The sequence below is a fragment of the Pteronotus mesoamericanus genome, unplaced genomic scaffold (genome assembly GCF_021234165.1).
Source record: "Pteronotus mesoamericanus isolate MK-2021 breed Mesoamerican mustached bat unplaced genomic scaffold, CSHL_Meso_final scaffold_36, whole genome shotgun sequence".
NCBI lineage: Eukaryota > Metazoa > Chordata > Mammalia > Chiroptera > Mormoopidae > Pteronotus > Pteronotus mesoamericanus.
Window position 1 is genome coordinate 22,007,925 of NW_026555313.1, and position 21,927 is coordinate 22,029,851.

General features: G+C 49.1%; 1 protein-coding gene across 1 annotated transcript in view; it reads left to right on the forward strand.

The window, feature by feature from the left end:
* The window catches only part of CEP164 (centrosomal protein 164), a 73,492-nt gene extending 61,175 nt beyond the window's left edge, over positions 1-12,317 (forward strand). The window contains exons 20-34 of the mRNA XM_054592321.1: positions 118-249; positions 559-681; positions 1,825-1,968; positions 2,384-2,467; positions 2,617-2,682; positions 2,998-3,173; positions 3,535-3,661; positions 3,937-4,004; positions 4,475-4,682; positions 5,655-5,762; positions 9,085-9,199; positions 9,769-10,116; positions 10,983-11,049; positions 11,906-12,028; positions 12,224-12,317. Of these exons, the coding sequence (XP_054448296.1) occupies positions 118-249; positions 559-681; positions 1,825-1,968; positions 2,384-2,467; positions 2,617-2,682; positions 2,998-3,173; positions 3,535-3,661; positions 3,937-4,004; positions 4,475-4,682; positions 5,655-5,762; positions 9,085-9,199; positions 9,769-10,116; positions 10,983-11,049; positions 11,906-12,028; positions 12,224-12,317 (1,983 nt within the window). The remainder of the gene's footprint in view (positions 1-117; positions 250-558; positions 682-1,824; positions 1,969-2,383; positions 2,468-2,616; positions 2,683-2,997; positions 3,174-3,534; positions 3,662-3,936; positions 4,005-4,474; positions 4,683-5,654; positions 5,763-9,084; positions 9,200-9,768; positions 10,117-10,982; positions 11,050-11,905; positions 12,029-12,223) is intronic.
* The last annotated feature ends 9,610 nt before the right edge of the window (positions 12,318-21,927 follow it).

The following is a 21,927-nucleotide window of genomic DNA, read 5'->3' on the forward strand; positions in this document are numbered from 1 at the left end:
AGCCTCTCTTGCCACAGCCCCAAGGGGAGGAGCACTGGGTCCCTGGGAGGTAAGTCCCCCCCCAGCCACTATAGTGCTCTTGGAGAGTGAAACCCCTCTGTGCTGGGGCTTGCTCAGGTGGTCTCCAGCCTCCAGAAGAAGATAGAGGAAGCTCAGCAGAAAGAGGAGGCCCAGCTACAGGAAAGCCTGGGGAGGGCGGAGCAGAGAGCGCAGCACAGAGTTCACCAAGTGCTAGAGTACGAGCAAGAGGTAAATGCTGGTCTGCCTCTTCCACTTTCTGTGTGCTGTTGTGGATGCTCTGTTGGTTGGCCAGGCCATCCTGGCCCAAAGGGCCCTCCTCTTTGCTTCAGATGGCTCAGCTGGGGTTAGAGCTTCTGGTTCCCTTCTTACGTTTCAGTTCCCTTGAGGCCAGGTCCTTCTCCACCTCCATGCCCCCTGCATGTGGGGAGGTGGTAGCTGGGGTATCGCCATGTGTGTGTCATGTGGGTGGGAGCCTTGGAGAGGTGTGCGTGTATGAGACCTTCAGGTGCTTCAGTTCTGCATGTGGTATCCCTGCAGCTCAGTGCTCTCCTGAGAGAGAAGCGCCAGGAGGTGGAAAGGGAACATGAGAGGAAGATGGACAAGATGAAGGAGGAGCACCAGCAAGTGCTGGCTGAGGCCAGAGAGCAGTATGAAGCCGAGGTGACCCGGCCACGACCCTCTGCATGCATGGGCCCCCATGTGCCCGCATGCACACAACCTGGGCCTTTCCCAGCTGGCTCTAGGGCAGAGGAAAAACTGTGGTCTTGGTTTGTGAGAGGCTTTCTTCCGTGGCCCCCTGAAATGGTGGAGTCATTTTTTGCCTTTTTACTAAACCATTTGATGAGGAGCGCTGCTTCTCCATCAGGCAGGCTGCACTTTCCCCTCATGGTAATGCTGGCTAATGTTGAGCTTGTGCTACATGCCAGGCACTGTTCTAAGCTCTTTGTGTACATTAACTCATTCAGTCCTCACAACACCCTTAGGAGATACATAGTATCACTATCTCTGTTTTAAAAATGAGGAAACTGAGACTTGAGGTACATGAACAACTTTCCCAAGGCCCCTCTGGCTAAAAGCAGAGGAGGCAGGACTCAAGCCTAGACTGATTTCAAAGCCTTCAGTTTTAACCACCCTAACAAAACATGCTACCAGGGTTAATCGAAATTCTGGAACACCAAGAAATAGCCTGGCAAGAGCCAACCCATGTGTGCATAGTACCTGCCCATCTTTGGCCCTTGGCCTTGGTGGGGTGGGGGGAGTTCATTTATCTGAGAGGCCTCACTCTGGCTTGCTTCCATTGGGGTGAAAAATGGCGGGGTGACTGACTTGAGCCCATAGGTGGGTCTCTGCCCAGGGCGTCGAGGCTACTGCTCCAGGGACTGGAACAAGTGTCCCAGACTCCTCGTACAGTCCTTCCCAGGGCAGAAATAGCAGGCCATGATGAAATGTAGTGGACTTCCTTCCCAAACCAATTGTGACCTTGCCGAAGAATAGAGATCATTTACCGATGACCTCTGTTGCCTTGAGGGAGGGAAGCTGTATGTGGGGGAGCCGTGGGAGAGGCAGGTTCCCACAGGGGATACCTCTTGACATCTGGCCAGCCTCTGCTCAGTGGCAGAGCAGGGTGCAGACTTCTAGGGGGCAGGACCATGCTATCCTTGATGCTATTCTCTAAGAGCTGGCCTCAGGGAACAGATGGAGGCCTTGATCTGACTGACTCCAGGCGGCAGGAGTGGGAGGCTGTGGTTTTAGGGGTGTGAGGGCCACTGCCGTCTCCCATGGGCGGCCCCACCCTCCATGCAGGAGAGGAAGCAGCGGGCTGAGCTCCTGGGGCACCTGACCGGAGAACTGGAGCGCCTGCGAAGGGCTCACGAGCGGGAACTGGAGACCGTGAGGCAGGAGCAAGACAGGCGGCTGGAAGACTTGCGGCATCGGCACTGGGAGCAGGTGGGGACTCTGGACAGTCACTTGGGGCTGACCTCCATGCAGGGTGGAAAAGTACTAGGGTAGCAGGACAGCAGGGTGGAGCCTGACAGCTTCAGGAGTGAAGGCCTCTCATTGGCCATCCCTGAGCTGGGATATCTCTGCTTCTTTGTTTTCTGTGCCAGGGCCCATCCCCAGATTTAGAAGAGGAGGCCTGCCTCTCTAGGGCCACGGGGCTGGCACTTTTGCTTCTCCTTGCCACCGCTGGAAACAAAGAAGGCGTGGTGCTTTCTGGGAGGCCACAGGGGCTAATGATGCAGCCCGAGCCATCTGGAGAATGTGCCATGGGATGGTGGGTCAGGACCCCTCCTGCCCCTCAGCTAATTCCTTGTTCCCTTTCCACACTTACATGTTTTTTTCCACCTTTGCTCCTGTGCAGGAAAGGAAACTTCGAGATTTAGAGGTAGAACTTGAAACCAGAGCCAAAGAAGTCAAGGCCAGAGTGGCTGAGCTGGACATTCAGGTGAGGGCATGGGAGTGGAGGACAGGATCTCTAGGTGCCCTTGACCTTGGAGTCATAGCTCCCCCAAGAGAGGATGGGCCTTTTTGCCCTCTCACCTGGGGCCTGGAGTTGGCCAAGGGGCCCCGTTTTTTTCCTCACCCCCTCGGGAGGAGACTGTCCGGAAGGAGAAGCAGCAGCTCCTTGACGTGAAGAAGCAGGTTGAGCTGGAGAGCGAGGTTTGTCTGACTCTTGGCATCCCTCCTTTGTCTGTCCCCACTCCCTTCCTTTCCTCTCCCGGCAGCACACCACTTTTTGTTCACTTGACCTCTCCAGGGCATTGGGGTTATTCCACAACTCAGGAACCGCAGGCAGTGGGGCTGTGGGGGGAGGGTAGAAGCCTGCACACCCTCTGACCGAAGACATGGTGACCTTGGTATGTCAGTCCCGCCCTCTCTCCCCTGCTCCTCAGGATCCCTGGTGTCCAGGGTGGTCTGCTCCCTGCCTTCTCTTCATTGTTTCTCCAGGTGCCTCTGTCTTTTCTTCTGCCCCAGGAAGTCACAGCCACCCATCAGCAGCTGGAAGAGGCAAAGAAGGAGCACACCCACCTATTGGAGTCAAACCAGCAGCTCCGAAGAATTCTCAGTGAGCTTCGGACCCACAAGTTGGAGCTGGAATCCCAGGTGGATCTTCTGCAGACCCAGACTCAGAGGCTGCAGAAGCACATCAGGTAGTGTGGACACTCTGCACTTAGCCACCCAATGCCCTCTGACCTGTGTTGCTCACAAACCCTGTCTACTCATGGCCCAGTTAACTGGTGGAGGCAGAGCCAGGCTCTGTCTGCTTTGTTTTGTAGGGAGAGGGGGGTGTTAGGAGGCTGTGAATAGCTCGGGTCCCTGCTTTTACCATTCATGCCCCAGCCCTGCCTCAGTGACTTTGACAGGAGTGAAGGGACAGGGATGGTCTCATTTTCTACCTGACGTTGGGGCTTGAAGTCTGCCCAAGGGTCCCGACAGTGTGCTGCCTGGTCTGCTCCATCACGTGACCTTGCCTCACCTCCCTGCAACTCCCACTACTGTCCTCCACAACAGTGACCTGGAAGCCAAAGCTCAGAGGAAGCAGGACACATTGAAAGAGCTGGCAGTTGAGAAGAGCAGTGCTTCCCCATGCTTGGAGCCGGATCTCCACATCGAGGACCTGAGGAAATCCCTTAGGACTGTGAGCTTTCCTCTGTCTTGGAAGGGACAGCGTGGCTGGGCTGGGGCAGCAGGAGCGGTAGGGTGCCAGGAGGGCTCTTGGCGCTGCTTCGTATATGGCCTTAACCTCCTGTGCCTGTCACTCCCAGTGCCCCATTTCCATCTGTGAGTGAATGGTGCCCAACAGCCAGCAAAGCTGCCTGTGTCTTGACCCTGGGCGGGGTTCAGTGCCCCTTGAGCCTGCAGTGTATCTGTTTGTGTTGCATTTAGTGGGTCTTTCCTACCATGTGTCCTTAGAGCCAGACCGAAGAGGTACCCTCTTCTCTGTCCCAGAGCAAGGAAGACACTGACTTGTCCCTGGACAGGTGAGTTCTGATAGCCTGTCTTTATTGGGGCTGAGGATGCCATGAAGGGGTGAGTGCCTGTGTCACAGAGCTGGGGTGACCTGAAATGAGGTGACAGCAGTCACCAGGGGGGCTTGGTTCAGGGAAGGGGGTTGGGAGACTGCGGAATCTTCTCTGGCAAGCCAAGTAGATGGTCACTGTGACTGCGGACATAGCATGCTGATCCGCTGATCCCTGGTTGGGGGTCAGGATGAAGGCAGTGTCTGGCCATCCATGTGGAGTCCTTTCAGAGTCAGGGTGGGAGGACTCAGTGCAACATGCTGCCTGCTGTAGTATTCCTATACATTGTCCAGGCCCAGCCCAGCAATTGTGCTCAGGATGGGTATCTGCTGGGGAAGTGGTCAAGTGACCCAGAGCAAGGGCTCTCAGAGTCTTTGTTGGCCCTCTCCACACCCAACCCTCCACTCCCTCCCCACCTTGTCCTCCCACAGCTTCCGGCACTACCTCTCTGCCGAGGGGGTAGCTCTCCGCAGTGCCAGGGAGTTCCTGGTGCGGCAGAAACACTCCATGCGGAGGCGGCAGATAGTTCTGAAAGCCGCCCAGCAGCACTGGTGCCATGAGCTGGCCAGTGCTCCGGGTGCAGCCAAAGACCCGCTAGGCACCAAGGCCCTGGAGGACGTGCGGAAGGACCTGCGGGAGGTCAGGAGCTTGGAGGCCGGGCCCGGCAGTCCCGGGGGAGGGCAGGCCAGGGCCACACTCATTTTGGGGCTTGCCCTCAGTGGAGCATTCTGGGGTTCCCAGGACAGTGGCGACCTGTGCAGTTACAGGTCCTCTAGGGCAACTGGACAGGTGACAAAGGTTAGGGATCTCTACGAGGGTGAGAGCACCATACACCCCCGAGGCAGTGCGCAGTGTGCAGTGTGCAGAGTGCTTTCTCTGGTCGTGAGCCGCCTGGTGCTCACAGCAACCCTAGATGGCACGCACGACAGGTGGTGTTATTCCTGTTTCCTAGGTGAAGGGTATAAGTAAGGTTTTTCAAAATTTCGCACTTAGGGCCTCGCTCCTCCATTCCATCACCCTAAAGACTTCACTGATGACTGAAAATGTTTTGAGTATACACTCAGCAAAGACCGAGTGATTTCTCTTTGGAACTTCTTCGATACCCTGATTCATATCGAAGAGCCAGAGACGTCATGGCTCTTGTTAGTTGGGATCACAGATGTTTGAGGTCTCTTTAAATTCAGTTGGTGTCAGAGCTGTGAGCACGCGTGGCTGGGGATGGTGGAGCAGCAGGCAGGAGGCTCACACAAAGTGCAGACTTCCCACGGGTGTGTGCGTGCCGCTCCGGGCCTATCACTGCTTTGCTGTACCCTCCTGATGACAGTGGCCACAATGATGACTGTAGTGGTAGTTGGAGCAGTGATGATAACCATTCGGTTACAGTGACCATGTGAGAACTTAATTAGATATGGGTGTAGTGCTAAGCATGTGATATACCCTTAACTAATTCTCACCACCCTAGGGAAAGTAGTGTTTCTCTTTCTTCAATGAGAATCTAGACTGGAGTTAAGTAATCTTCTCGGGATAACCCACTTGACAAATGGCAAAGCTGGGACTACAGCATCTGAGTGGAAGTCCCCACATTTCTCCCCCCTTCCTCCCTGAATGCAGGAGGAGAGGCACCTGGATGAGATGCAGTCAGCCATGCGGAAAGGCCACAACCTGCTCAAGAAGAAGGAGGAGAAGCTGAATCAGCTGGAGTCCTCTCTTCAGGAAGAGGTGCAGCCCTGTGGCCACATAGCCGTGTGTGGCCATAGCCTCCTTTTCTGTTCCCAGGATACGCTGGGTTCTTTGGTCCTGTGTCGAGGACACTGAGCCTCTAAGGCCAGGATTGGCAGTAGGCTTTGGCTTCATGGGCTGGTGAAAATGGCAATGGCTTCAGCTTTGAGTTTGGTTGTCTGTGCTGAGTGGTTCTGAGAGACTGGAGCCTCTTGCTGAAATTTCTTTCTTTCTTTCTTTTCATTTTTTTGTTTTGTTTTTGTTACTGTTCAAATACTTTTGTCTCCATTTTCCTGCCACCACTTTCACCTGCCCCACCCACCCCTACCTCCCACCCTCAATCCTTCCCCACTCTGGCTTTGTCCATGGGTCCTTTATACATGTTCCTTGATTTAACTCTTTCCCTTCTTTTCTCTGTTACCCTCCTCCCTCCTTCCCTCTCATTACTGTTGGTTTCTTTTTTCTTTCATTGTTGCTGGTTATATTTTCCTTGCTTGTTTGTTCTGTCGATTAGGTTCCACTTATAAGTGAGATCATATGGTATTTGTCTTTCATCTCCTGGATTATTTTGCTTAGCATAGTGCTCTCCAGTTCCATCCATGCTGTTGTGAAGGGTGGTAGCTCTTCTGTGTGGTATTCCATTGTGTAAATGTACCATAGTTTTTTGATCCACTCATTTACTGATGGGTACTTCGGTTGCTGCCAGCACTTGGCTATTGTAAATTGTGCTGCTATGAACATTGGGGTGCATAGGTTCTTTTGAATTGGTGTCTTAGGATTCGTAGGGTATAGTCTCAACAGTGGGATCGCTGGGTCAAAAGGCAGTTCCGTTTTTAGCTTTTTGAGGAAATTCCACACTTTTCCACAGTGGCTGCACCAGTCTGCATTCCCACCAACAGTGGACTAGGGTTCTCTTTCTTCCACAACTTCGCGAGCACCCGTTGTTTTGTTGATCTTTTTATGATGGCCATTCTGACTAGTGTGAAGTGGTATCTCATTGTGGTTTTAATTTGCATCTGTCTGATGGCTAGTGATGAGGAGCATCCTTTCATATGTCTCTGGGCCCTCTGTATCTCCTCCTTGGAGAAGTGTCTGTTCAGGTCCTTTGCTCATTTTCTAATTGGATTGTTTGTCTTCCTGGAGTGGAGTCGTGTGAGTTCTTTATATATTTTGTAGATCAAACCCCTGTCTTAGGTATCTTTGGCAGATATATTTTCCCATATGGTTGGTTCCCTTTTCATTTTGTTGATGTTTTCTTCCGCCATGCAGAAGCTTCTTAATTTGATGGAGTCCCATTTGTTTATTCTTTCCTTTGTGTCCCTTGCTCTGGGGGACATATCGGTGAAAACATTGCTGTGTGGAATATCTGAGAGTTTCCTGTCTATGTTCTCCTCTAGGACTTTTATGGTGTCGTGACTTATATTGAAGTCTTTTATCCATCGAGTTTATTTTTGTGTATGGTGTGAGTTGGTGGTCTAGTTTCAATTTTTTACATGTAGCTGTCCAGCTCTCCCAACACCATTTGTTGAAGAGGCTATTTCTACTCCATTTTATGCTTCTGTCCCCTTTGTCGAATATTAATTGACCATGGAGACATGGGTTGATTTCTGGGCTTTCTCTTCTGTTCCATTGATCTATGTGGCTGTTCCTATGTCAGCACCAGACTGTTTTGATTACAGCGGCCTTGTAATATACTTTGATGTGAGGTATTGTGATCCCTCCTACTTTGTTCTTCTTTCTCAAAAATTGCTGTGGCTATTCGGTGTCATTTAAGGTTCCATATAAATTTTTGAAATGTTTGTTCTGTATCTGTGAAATACGTCATTGGTTTTTTAATAGGGATTGCGTTGAATGTATAAATTGCTTTGGATAGTATGGGCATTTTGATGATGTTAATTCTTCCAATCCGTGAACATGGTATATGGTTCCATTTATTTGCATCTTCCTTGATTTCTTTCTTCAGTGTTGTGTAGTTTTCTGAGTACAGGTCTTTCACCTCCTTGGTTGAGTTTATTCCTAGGTACTTTCTTTTTCTTGTTGCTGTAGCAAATGGGATTTTTTTCCTGATTTCTGATTCTGACATTTCATTGTTGGTGTACAAAAATGCCTTTGATTTCTGAATGTTGACTTTGTATTCCCCTGTTTTGCCAAATTCACTTATTAGGTTGAGTAGTTTTTTGGTGGAGTCTTTGGGGTTTTCAGTATACACTGTCATGTCATCTGCAAATAATGACAGTTTTACTTTCTCCTTTCCAATTTGGATGCCTTTTATTTTTCTTGTCTGATCGCTGTGGCTAGGACTTCCAGTACCATGTTGAATATAAGTGGTGAAAGCGGACAACCTTGTTTTGTTCCCTGTCTTCGTGGGAAAGCTTTTCGTGTTTGCCCGTAGAGTATGAGGTTGGCTGTAGGTTTTTCATATATGTCCTTTATTATGTTGAGGTATGCCCCCTTTATTCCCACTTTGATGAGGGTCTTTACCATACATGGATGCTGCACCTTATCAGTTGCTTTTTACACATCCATTGATATGATCATGTGGTTTTTGTCTTTTCTTTTGTTTACGTGATGTATTATGTTTATTGATTTGCAAATATTGTACCATCCTTGCATGCCTGGGAAGAATCCCACTTGATCATGGTTGGATGATCTTTTTAATGTATTGCTGGATGCGGTTTGCCAATATTTTGTTGAGGATTTTAGTGTCTATGTTCATCAGAGACATTGGCCTGAAGTTTTCTTCGTTGTGTCTTTTATCTGGTTTTGGGATTAGGATGATGCTGGCCTCATGAAAAGAGTTTGGGAGTCTTCCCTCTTCTTGGATTTTTTTTGGAATAGTCTAAGGACAAGGGGTTGGCTCTTTCTTAAATGTTCTCTTGCTGAAGTTTCTTGAGAGAGGAGTTAGCCCTTCCCCCTTCCCCTGCCGTGGCACCCAAGGACAGGTGTTCCTGGGGTGTTGGGAATATGTGCACCTAGGAGATTTCCTGATCTTCCCTGTGCCTTGTAGACTTTCCCCTGGATGCCTGATGCATGGATGTGGTGGGAGGGAAGCTTAGATGGAGAGACATTGCAGGGAGGTTATTGGGGGAAAGGGTGGATGTTTCTCTGGTCCTGGTGGCCCTACTGCCTGTGTCCCCAATGGTTCAGCTCTGTTAGCTTAGCCTCCCGCCTACCCCCTGCAAGGCAGCCTGTGTGGTGTGCCTCTCACAGAACTCTGGGTCCCAGAGAACCCGCACACTAGTACTCAGTCCCTGACATTGCCAGGGCAATGGACAGAGAGCTCAGGGAGAATACCAGTCATAACTGCTGCTGTTCCCCATAGGCTGCAGATGAGGACACACTGAGAGGAGCCCCCACCAAGAAAGTGGTGACCTTCGACCTCAGCAGCTCTGAAAACACCAGCAGTGAAAGTTCAGAATCTGGCCCCTTGCCTCACAGTGAGTGGTGGTAGTAGGGATGAGAGGGAGGGGAGGACCATAGTTTCCATGGAGAGGGAGGAACTTGGGGAACAGGGGCGCAGTCCCTTTCCCCAGCTCTGTGTGGGTTAGCCTCTGGGAGTTGGTGTTTGGAGCAGGTTCTCAGTAAATGCTTGGGGAGGAGTAAACTAGTCTGGATTTGCTAGTCCCCAGGGCCCAAAGGGTCTGGGGGAGCCTTCTGGATGTGCAGAGTACTCGACAGTGAGGGGTGTCCCTGTTTACCACTCCCTCCGAGTGCTACCTTCTGGGAGGCTGTTCTCCCTCTGCCACTCTGGCCTGTGAAGTGGAGAGGGCCCTCCCCCACCCCTCCCCCCAGGACTGTGCCCTGGAGAACCTGTTTCTTGGGGCCAGCTTCCCATCTGCCCTGTCTGGGACACAGAAGCCCTGCCATCCCCCAGTCTCCCAATCAAGGCGAGGGGCTGTTGCCTGGAGGAACAGGGAGGGGCGGGCAAGTAGGGCGCCACAGTGCCAACAGGGCCTGGGGAACCCCTGTGCCTGAAACCTGGGTCCTCCTGCCTCTTCCCTTTCAGTCAGCCCGACTGCAAGCCCCACCTTACTCAACAAGATCCACTACTTGGACAGCTCCCTGAAGCGGATTAGCAGCCAGCTAAATGATGTCCTCTGCATGCTGGGTGTCCTCAACACTCAGCCGCCACCCCCACTCCTCACCTCCACCCCAGCCCAGATCCCGCCCCCATCCTGCAGGAGTGCTCTCATTTCCACCCACACCTCCCTGGGCCGGGTCTCAGCCTCCTCCCCCACCACAGCCATGTCCACCCAGTGGGCCTGGTCCCCAGGCCTGGGCCCTAGGCTCTCCTCCTCAGTGACTCAAACAGTGGATGACTTCCTGGTAGAGAAGTGGCGCAAATATTTTCCAAGTAAGCTTCCTTCTGGGCCACTGTATGATTCTGGACTGAGCCTTCCCGCCTTCCTCCTCCTCTTCCATTTTCTCCCTTCTTTCTCCCACTCCTCGTCCTCCCCCACCCCCAGCTTTGGTTCGCTGATCCATTGACTGTGGGTCCCCGGGGAGGAGGCTGTTCCGGCTGCCCTGCAGCTGCAGGCTCTGTGGGCCACGATGGTGTATCTGGAACTTGGCTGGTTGGGCTCTTTGTGACTCCAGAGCTCAGCTGAACCTAAAAGTTTATCGTCATTATCATTGCAGTAGCTGCCATGGTGTGCATTATATTGTAGGCCAGGCATTTTATATAAAGTTTTTGATTTAGGCCTTATAATAACCCTCTAAGGTAGTTATTATTTATCCCCACATTACAGATGAGAAAACTGAGACGTAGGGTGGTTAAATAATATGCTCCTGGATGCCCAGTAAGGGAGCAACAGACTGGGTTTTGACTGCAAGTCTCTGTGACTTCAGGATTCTGTTTGTCACCCTTGGCTGCTTCCTATATCTGGGAAGGCTGGCTTCCCCTGGTGCCACTGGACGGTCAAGGAATGTGAAAAGCCATAAAAAAGAGTTGCTTGAGGAGAAAAAGTTACAACTCCACATTCCAACCCAAACAGAAAAGTAGATTAAGTTTTAGAAATAAAATAGAGTAATTCCCGTCCATCACCTTTCTCTCACTTCCAACTACTGAAAGTTTCCCTGCTTCTGTTATGTTATGGGGGCACTGCCTTTTCAGTGTTGGGGAGGCAGAGGTGCTGGGGAGCAGGGAGGTGGCCTGCTTGGGCCCAGCACTGGCTCAGCTGACCCACTGTCCTATGTGAATGATTTCTTCCCACTTTCCAGCTGGGGTCCCAATCCTCAGCAGTGGTCCTGCCCCCTTGGAGAACAGGCTGGGGTACGTGTCTGCCAGGTAAGACTCCAGGTAGGCTCAGTGGGGAACCACACAGCTCAGCTGCTTACTGCATCTCCCTGAGCTGGTAGGACCTCGGAGGGGAGCAGAACTCATGGTCATGCCAAGACAGGTCAGGCAGGCCCCCAGCCCACCAAAGCTGCCTGGGTCTTAGGTGCTCCTCCATACACAACCAGAGGAAAGTCCCAGTGCGGGTGTGGCTGGACGTACCTGGCCCAGCTCCAGGAGGAAGTGCCCTGTGGCACCTGTGGGGAGAACCCAACCCCTGGCCTGACCCTGCACACTGCCCTCCCACTGGCGCCTTCAGCGCTGGAGTGTGGCCTTTGTCTTTGTCATCCAGGTCTTTGCCTCCAACAGCTCCCTTCTTCCCCCAGTCCTACTGAGCAGCATCTGGAGTGAGAGGGGCGCCCTGCGAGGGAGACAGATGGGCAATTATTTAAGCCTGTTATTTCTCATTCATCTTATTCCTTGCAAAATGGATCCTGCCGCGCCCCCCGCCCCCTCAGCGCTCTCGACCATAAGTACCCTGACCCCCCACACTTACCCTTTTAACCAATTTGGGAGCTGATGCTGGGAAGGCATTTGAGTTGACATTGGGGAGAACTTTTGCTGATGAGATTGGTCCAGAAACCATGGATGTGGGAGCCTGGAGCCTTGATATCAGGAGTATTCACCCAGGAGGGGGTGGGAACATTCACAAGGGCATCCTGCCAGTAGACGAAATTTTGAATTGCTTAAGAGACCCCGAAAAGTCTGCAGCTGGTACGCCGAGAGGAAGAGGGAGGGGCAGACTGATAGCCTGTGGTTGGCTGTATCACGACCTCCCTCCCTCTGCCCACCCCCTTCCCCTTCCTAGTGAGCAGCTCCGCCTCCTGCCCCAGCCTCAGTTGCACATCTCCCACGTGGGCAGCACCAACTTTCAGGGCATGATTGAGGCTAACCTGAAGTGGCTAGAACGTTACAAGAGTGATCCCAAGTTGTATCCTTTTAGCCAGTTCTCAAACCCTGGTCACCTCCTGCTGTAGCTCCTGGGAGGGCTGAGCTGGGCTGCATGGCTTGTGTTTGTACCCTGGGGGTCCAATGAGGATCCTGTTTAGCTTCTAACCCTTCTTCCTTCCATGGCCCTTCCTTGGTGCCCAGCTGACTCTAGAGTTTTCCTTAACCCTGTGGCCAGACATCTTTTCTCGGTGCACAAACCCACAGCCACTCTGGGCCTCCAGCAGCTGGGCCTGGATCAGAACAACAGACTGAAGATCTATCGCTCCTGAGGCCCAGGCGTTTGGGACACCTGGCGCCTTCTGCACCCAGACCAAGTGCCTGAGGAGGCCCTGCACTTTATTTCCGCTGATAAAGCACTCTCCTGTCCCCTCTTTGCTGCTTGCCCCGCTCAAAACTTGGAGGAACTACAGTTGGGGGAAGTGGGCTGGGGGAAAGGAGGGTACAACTGGAAACAGTGAGCCATGCAGTGATCATGTGATGGGTCTCAGGCCAAAATACATGGACTTCTCTGAGCTCTCCTGCATGGACATGGCAACACTGGTGTGGGGCACTTGGGACATGGGTACCTTCAGGAAGGGGGTATTAGAGGAGTTGATGTCAAAGGCCTAGGGACTCCCTTTGGAGCCAAGTTGATCCCTTGTACCCACAGGGCATTTCTCAGTTACGTGTGCGGTCCTTTCTTCACCAGAACAAAGCCCCCAGCATGTCTGTTCCCTGCGACCAGCCTCTGTCTCTCCAATACCTCAGCCTCATAGAGAGCAGGCCTTCCTTTTCTTTTTCCTTTTCTTCCCTTTTCCTTTCTTTTTCCTCCTTCCCTCCTGCCTTTCCTTCCTTTCTTCTTTTTTAAAATGTCTTCTTTCTTGATCCTTCTGTTTCTCCTTTTAACTATCTCAGGATTGGGCCCAGAGCCCTGCCAGAGGTTGCTGGAGGCAACCAGAGTTTTGTCACCTGTCGTCCCTCTGCTGGCACTATGCTGTCTTCAGGGGCTGTCCTCAGTACCACCCCCTTTCCTTTCTCTGGGCCTCCTGCCCAGAGCTCTTCCAGCTAGCTTCTCAGATCTCAAGCACACAACTTTCAGGAAGACAACAAGCCATAGGAAAAGTCTGGGTTGGCGTCTGGTCCTCATCTCGCTTCTCCCCTCCTTGGGTATATTCACAGATTGTTTCCATCTATCTATTCTACCTGTGCCCGTCCCCTGCTGCCCATTTTCAGAGCTTGGAGACTCATTCTGAAGGAGGTAAAGGGCTGGGTCAGTTCCTGGCCTTGGTAGTGAGGGGTCTTGTGTCATTTTGGCACAGCTTCCTGGAGCCTCACTTCTCATCAGCTGGCTCTCTGGGACTACAGAGGGTATTCTCTGACGTCCATCTTATTTTTTAATTAAATGTCCCCATTTTTCTTGGAAGCTGTGGGGTTGCCCTTGCCTCTCCAATGCCTAGAAACAAACTCTCTACCATCCCACTACTAATTTCTTTGTGCCATGGAATAAGAAACTAAGATCCTTGGCTTTTTACCCCCGCCCCCACCCCCAACCTAATCCCATAGGCTTTTGTCATTAGTCTACCACACAGAAAAAAGTCCATTTTGTTATTTGGTTGATTCTGTGTTCTTTGGGACTAGCATATGTGTCACAACCATCTTGGGTAACAATACTATGTTTTGTACATCAATTAAATCTCTGCAGATCCATGATCTACAAGGTAGTTGTGTGAATGTATCTCCTCTCTGAAGGCCTTTATTTCCTTCCTTTTAAGAATAGAGGAAGGAAAACAGTATTCACAGAATATTTCCTAGGTAGCTGATCTAATCATTACAGAAAACCTGTGATGCAGAGATTTTCATCTTTGTTTCTATGAATGAGAAAATCAAGGTTCAGTGCCTGGGGTCTTGGAGAAAGTATCTGAGTTCCCTAAAAGTAGATTCCTCACACCTACTCCTGTGCCCTGAAGCCCTGCTCCCCGCTTCCAGCCTTGGGAAGTGCTGACCCCCATCTCTCCCTTCACCCACCTCCCTACTCCACTGCCTACTAGATGGAGACCCACTGTGCCATTTCCCAAAGGGCACAGTTTTTCCCATACAGACATGAAGTCTGAAGCAGGCTAAGTTAGGTGGGTGTTTTTCCAACTCCAGTGGCGTGAACAGCCTACGTACAGTGCAGTCTTGGGTCTGCAGTAACAGAGATAGGAGGACAACCAGCTGGAGATGTCCATGTTTCATGGATTTGCATAAGAAAACCAATTAAGGCATATAAACTAACCCAGGTGTCCTACCCACTTTGATGAAGGGAGGGAAGAAGGAAGCTGGCAAACATTTGTTGGATATCTTCTTTATGCCAAGTGCTTTTATTTTAATATGTAATCTCTTGTAATCCTTTAAACCTGTGAAGTTGATATTTTATAGATGAGGAAATCTAGGCTCAGAGGTTAAATGACTATAGTTCAAGGTCACCCAGGATTTGAACCCAGGTTCATATATCTCTGAAAGCCAAGTTCTGTTGACCACACTCCCCTGTGCCAGCATCTCCTGTCTTCCTCCTGGCTTGCAGAACAGTCCTGGCCAGCTTGCTCTAAAGACCTTGGCCTCAGGAAGGGGGTGGCTTCTGGCTGAGTAAGCAACTCCCCCCCCAGGCCAGTATTTACAAAAGGACTTTTTCAAACCTCCAAAATTGTCCCATCCCTCCCCTCATCTGCCTGGGGAGTCTAGAGTCGTAGACATTTGGAGCTGAAAGGAGCCTTGCAGATGGCTGGTTCAGCACACTCATATTTTACAGGGGAGGAAATGGCCTGGGGAGATTAAGTGAGTTGTCTAGGGTTAGTCACTGTGTGGCAGAGGTGGGGCCAGAACCGAGAAACTGGTTCTGAAACCCCCAGCCTGAGTTTTCAAGGATATTTTTTAAACGATGTTTATTTTGAATAGGCAATATGTTCACATGCTAAATGTTCAGAGGGTACAAAAGTCACTCCATCATTGGCCATCGGGTTTCCTTCTTGAAGGTAACAAATACACCAGTTCCTTCTGGAGATTTATGCAAAATACAAGGAAAAAATGTGCACTGTTTTGATGTTCTTACCCTTTTCAGGTAGGGTTAAGAGTCATTCCTAATACAGGAATAGACTATTTCCCAAAGCTCTTTTGTGAGACATTCACTGACTATTAGGGGAGCAACGTTGGGAATGATAATAGCCCCACCACACCCCCTCAACTGCCATGGCGACTTCCACACAAAATGGCAGTATGGGGAGGAGTGAAATAATCTTGGCTTTAGGACGCCTGGCTCTGACACCTACGAGCTCTGTGACCTGAACAAGTCCTTTCTGGTCCTGTGCCTGGAACCAGTGCAAAGCCTGAATCCATGCCCCAGGGATGAAGCAGGGTGACTGCTCAGCTTCTGTGGCTTTGAGGACCAGCCGTGGGTGGGGAGCTGCCCTCATCCAGAGGAAGGCTGGACTGCTGCTAGTGGCCTACGGCAGGGCTCGGCCAGGGTTGGGGGGAGTGGCCAGTCCCGCCGCCAGCTTTGTTAGTGGAGATGGGCAAGCGAAGGTAGTTATCAGTAAGTATCCTAATGAGTTGGAAACCATCCCCCTTGTGCCTCCTTTCCTCTTGCATCTTCTGTCTACCACTCCTGCACTTCCATTGAATTCGTCATCTCCAGCAGGCATGTTACCCTGAGGGCCCAGTGAAGAGCAATGCAACACTGCCATTGTGGAGAAAGACACCTGCTCATGGGAGGTAGGAAGCAGTGGGACAGTTTGTGAGTCTCGCTCTCTGAGTTAAAAGCATAGCGGGCATGGGACAAACAAGGGTTCCTGCTTTATTCTCTCTCTGCCTCTATTCTCACATTTGTAGAATGGGATTAAGAGCAGTAACATAAAATGGTTGTGAGGATTAAAGATCTTAATCCCTATAAAGTCCTCAGAAACAGTGTTCAACACAGTAAGGGAAGTGACATCACCAAGATGACAAGATAGGTTGTTCTTGACTTTGTTTCCCCTCACAAGAGAAACAACTAACAACTAACTACTCATAGGCAGGACACCACTGGGAGACTCCTAGAATGTGGGGCTGAGGCAGAAGTGCTCCACCTCTGCTCACCACAGACCTAGAGAGACTGCATTAGGAGGCTAAGAATGGCTGCATGTTGCCTGCAGTGTACCGCCCCCAGCCCGTGCGGCACCACACCAAGAAGTCTCCCCCAAGCTTATGGTTTCTCCAAAGGGAAAAGGGAGCCCAGGGGTGACATCCAGCTCTCCAAAATTGTGGATTGTGTCATGGGAGCCCCTACTCTGGTTTTGTCCAACAGGGATTGCAGGTGAATGTGGGACTAAACTACTGGGAATCTGATTGTGATGGAGAAGCGGGGTAGGGTCTTGCAACAACAAACACTCAAATCATGGCAGACCAAGTTCCCACCTGCAGAACCCAAGTAGTAGTCCCAACCTGTGGCTTTGCTCATCTGCAGAACCAAGTTGGTGGTGCAGTCTGCTCAGAGAACTTGGTTTGCCTGATTTGGATCCTCAGAGAAAGGGTTTTGCTGGCCTTGGAGCGTGGTCTGCCCATGCCTAGGTGGAAGACCTGAGTCATAGCCCTACCAGCTGTGGGATGTAGCTTTGGGCCCTATCTGACAGGAAGGGTGGTGAGAACACCTAGAAGCTATATAGCCCAGCAACACTTGCTCCAAGAAGTGGATGGGCAGAGCTAACTGCTTCCATAGTACAGCCAGTGGCCCCATTTGGCTAAGGAACTTGGGGCATGAGTCAGCTTGAATCAAGACCACCAAGAGCCTAGGAGGCCTTGGAGCGGCTCCTGCTGCTGTACAAAAGCAGGCAAACTTATTTGTAGCCCCACTTATCACAGAATGCAGCATTCAGCCCACCTGACCAGCCCTGCTTACAGTGGCATTTGAACAGAGAGCACAGCCTGTGTCTTTCCCTGTCTTCAGAGTGAAACTGGTGGCCTCACCTGACCAGGATATTCCATGCACACTGTTACCTAATTTGGGTCCCCAAACAATGAGTCATGTGGTCCCTGGGTACTGTCCTGCTGCCCCGTCAGAGCAGGGAAGCTAATTCACAACCCTGCCTACTACTGAATATAGTACGCAGTCCTGACCATCTAGTAAGCCTGACTAGAGAATTGAGGCAACAATGGAGCTCATCCTATGGCCTCACTTGGGGCAGGGAACCAAGCCAGCAGTGCTATTCAGCTGCTCTCAGCCAGCAGCACGCAGGAACACACACTCATAATCAACTTCAGGGCTCAGACAGTTCCCTTAACCAAGAAAAGACCCTAATAGCATACACCACCTGCCCAGGGACATTATGAGCAGACACATCCAGAAACCCAAACTAAGCTGACTTGAAGAACTGTCTTTGTTAAGGCAAACCTGCGAAGTCTGTAAGAAGAGAACACTTATTCAAATGCACATATACCAACCTAAGTAATCAAGGATCTCTTTCTCACACACACCCCTCATAAACATGACACCCTCAAAGGAAATTAATCTCTAATGAATAATCCTAAAGAAATGGAGACCTATGAACTGCTAGGCTAAGAATTCAGAATAACCTTTTTAAAGAATTCAGTGAACTACAAAAATGCACAGACAACTAAACGGAATTAGGAAAACATCACATGAACAAAAGAAATAGAAACCAAAAGTTCCCAACCAAACAAATCCTAGAGCTGAAAACAATAATCAAACTGAAGAATTCAAGAGAGCTTCAAGAACAGACTCAACCATACAAAACAAAATAAATGACATGTAAGATAGGACATTTGAAATTATCCAGTCAGAGGAGCAAAAAGAAAAGAATGAAAAGGAGTAAGAAAGCCTATGGAACTTATGGGATACAATAAAAATCACCAATATTTGCAATGAGAATTCCAGAAGGAGAGGAGACAGAGAAAGCAACAAAATGTATTTAAAGCAATAATAGATGAAAAATTTCCAAACCTGGGGAGCGAAACATACCCAGATTCAAGAGACCCCAAAAATTCCAAATAGGCTGAACCTGAACAGGTCTACACCAACACATATTATAATTAAATTGTCAAAAGTCAAAGAATTTTAAAAGTAGCAAGAGAAAGCCCTGGCTGGTGTGGCTCAGTTGTTTGGAGCATCGTCCCATAACCTGAAGGTTATGGGTTTGATTTCCCTTTAGGACACATACCTAGATTGCAGGTTTGGTCCTCAGTCCAGGTGTGTACAGGAGGCAACCAGTCAATGCTTCTTTCTTGCATTGATTCTTTTCCCTCCCTTCCTCTCTCTCTAAAAATCAACAACAACAACTAAAATGTCCTCTGGTAAGGATGAAAAAAGCAAGAGAAAAGATAAGCTACATACAAGGGAACCCCCACAAGACTTTCCAACAGAAACTTTTCCGGACAGAAGAGAATAAAACAGCATATTTGAAACATTTAAAGAATAGGATGCAAATAGGAGCAGTTAGATGGCAGTAGAGTAGGAGAATTTATGTCGCACTGCCTCCCAGAACCAAACTGAAAATAAAAACAAAGAGGGAAACATCCCCCTGAAACAACTAAAGACTACCTGAAGAGAAGATACGGAACCAAGGATGGGCAGAAATCATCTGAAGATTGGTAGAAAGGGCAGGGACATGAAAGGCGGTGGCACTGCTTTCACAGGTGGTGGCCTGAGTTTTCCACACAACTGTGGGAGCTTCCCTGGAAGAGGAGTGAGTCCTGGACCTCTGACCAGGCCTCCAAGCACAGAGTGCCAGTGCTGGGATCACCCACTCACGCAGCATCCAGCGGTGAAAGGCTGCCGGTATTTTGGCCTGCTGAAGGGAGACAGGACCCACTGAAGACAAAGCATCCATTCCCTCTGTTTTGTTCTAAAAGGGGCCAACGCACAGGTTTTGTGTTCCCAGCCACTCACCCTGGGATCAGATGAAGGGAGGGCAGCATAATCTGGAGTCATGTGAGGAGAGTCTGGAGTGGGAGGCTTGGGGGAGAGGTGTGGGGGAATGGATGCTAGGTTCTCAGTGCTAGGATATAACACCATACAGCAGCAGCTACTTTTCTTGAGAAGAGCAATCCCCTCCCAGGGGAAAAACAATTACCTCACCTTCTGGAGAAACTGCTAGTCCTGCCCCCTGAAAGCCTCCTACCCCCATCCTCTGGAATCCAACTCACCCTACTCTGCATCCTTTTTTTCCCCCCTTCATTCTTTCCCCCAATATATGTCTTATCCCCCACTGAGGAGACAGCAACATAGGCAGACTCAGGGGTGTTAGAGACTGGCTTTAGGGCATGGCCATTCTACATACTTTCCTGGGAACCAGACTGGCACTTCCCCCTCATGAGAGAACCTAGGAATGCCCTTCAGGTCTCTGGAAGAACCAAACTTGGAACTCTGGAGGCCTCATCCACTATCCTACTAGGGGCTTCGTCCTTCAGAGTTCAGGGACATTCTGGGAAAGACTCAGACATGTGACGGTGATAGGGGAGCATACCCACCATCTTCCCTGAAACCTGAACAGCACCTCCCACAAGAGATTCAGCGGTCCTGTTCTCCTGATTCCACCAGAAGCCTTCTCAGAAACAGACAGGTCAGTGGCTAGTCTAAGACTAATGGCAGGACCACAGGCAGAGGCAGGTGGAGGTGGTTCTTCCAGTGCCCTTGGTTGGTAGTTGACCCACTCATGATAAAAAGCCAGACTTACAAAGCAGTGAGGCCTGGAGGAATCAGCAACAAACTGTGGATCCCTTGTAGCTTCAAACAGGCTGCTGAGACTAGACCTGGACAGTAGCTGACATTGGCTTGCACCAACTTCAGACAGCATCAGAATTGTATCCAGAGGGAGAGCCCAGCAGGCAAGCATTAACTCTGCTGAGATGAATTCCACTGTGTCTTTTTTCATTATTTTTTCTTTCCTATAGCTTTTTACTTTTTCCTTCTTTTCAATTTTTTCTCACTTCCTCTATTTTTTTCTTTCAAATCTTGTATTTTATGCTTCCCTTTTCTTACTCCATTTAGCCTTCTTCCTTCCTTTTCTTATATTTTTAATTTTATTGTTCCCCTTTCTTTGTTCATTTGTGGCAATTCCTTGTGTCTATTCCTTACTCTTATGGCTTTTCCTCCCTCTATCCTGCAATAATCATTTTTCTTTTCTTTGGTTTTACTGTATTCATGTTTTTCTTATAATATTCTATTTCTCTTTACAGCTTTATTATTCTTTGTTTTTTAATAGTTGATTTTGCTGTTGTGGGTTTTTTCCCTCATGTGGGTTTTGTTTTCTGTCTTGTTTTGCTTTGTTCTGTCAGCACTGGTACAACAATGTTCAAGATGTGATGGGGGTTGAGCCTCTCAGTCAGCTGGCTGGAGGGGAGAACCCACCAATAAAGAGGCCAACAACAATCAAGACCCAAATACAACAGGGGAGCCCACATAAATTGCCCAAAGGGCATTTCTAGAGCATCCAACTAGGGGATCAAGGAAACTGCACTACTGAGTCCAATGGGACTCCTACCACATAAAGCTAAACCATGAATACAGGGAGTCAAACCAGATCTATTTAATACATAGGAACAAACAAAGAGTTAGCTAAAATGGGGAGGCAAAGGAAAAACCCAATTGAAAGAGAAGGAGGAATCTCCAGGAGAAAAAGAGCTCACTGAAATTGAGGCAAGCAAATTATCAAACATAGAGTTCAAAATAATAGTTATAAGGATGCTCAAGGAACTTGGAACTTAGGGAGGACTACATCAGCATGAAAAGAACATAGAAACCATGAATAAGAATTATTTGGAAATGAAAAATGCAATACCTGAAATGAAGAATACACTAGAATGGATTAAAAGCAGGCTAGATGAAGCAGAGGATTGAATCAGCAATTTGGAAGACAAGGTAGAAAAAACACAGAGCAAAACAAAGAAAAAATACTTAAAAAATACTTAAAAAGAATGAGGATGGTTTAAGGGAACTTTGGGACAACATGAAACATAGTAATATCCGCATAATAGGGATACCAGAAGGAGAAGAAAGTGAGCAAGGGACAGAAAACCTGTTTCAAGAAATAATGACAATACTTCCCTAACCTGGTGAAGAAAAATGTCACACATGTCCAGGAAACACAGAGAGTCCCAATCAAGAGAAACCCAAAGAGATCCAAGACACATAATTACGATGGCAAAGTTTAAAGACAGATAATTGTAAAGGCAGCAAGAGAGAAACAGACATTTACCTACAAGGGAACCCCTGTAAGACTGTCAGCTAATTTCTCAACGGAAACACTTCAGAAGGGATTGGCATGAAGTATTCAAAGTAATGAACAGCAAGTTTTGGCCATCAAGACTACTCTATCTAGCAAGGCTATCATTTAAAACTGAAGGATAAATAAAGAGCTTTCCAGACCAAAAAGAAAAAAAAAAAAAGCTAAAGGAGTTTATTAACACCAAAACAGCATTGCAAGAGATTTTAAAGGGGCTGTTTTAAGAAGAAGAAGTGAGAGAGAGAGAGAGAGAGAGAGAGGGAGGGGGGAACATAGGTATACAAAAATAAAATGGCAGTGAACAAGTACCTATCAATAATAACCTTAAAAGTAAATGGATTAAATGCTCTAATCAGAAGACATAGGGTAGAAGAATGGATAAGAAAGCATGACCCATGTATATGCTGTCTACAAGAGACCCACCTCAGAACAAAAGAATAACACAGGCTGAAAGTGAAGGGATGGGGAAAAAAAAAGATTCCATGCAAATGGAGATGAAAGAAAAAGATGGGGTAGCCATACTTATATTTGACAAAGTAGACTTCAGAACAAAGGCCATAAAAAGAGCTAAACAAAGTCACTACATAATACTAAAGAGAACAATCTAACAAAAGGAATAAGCTTTATAGACACATATACGCCCAATATA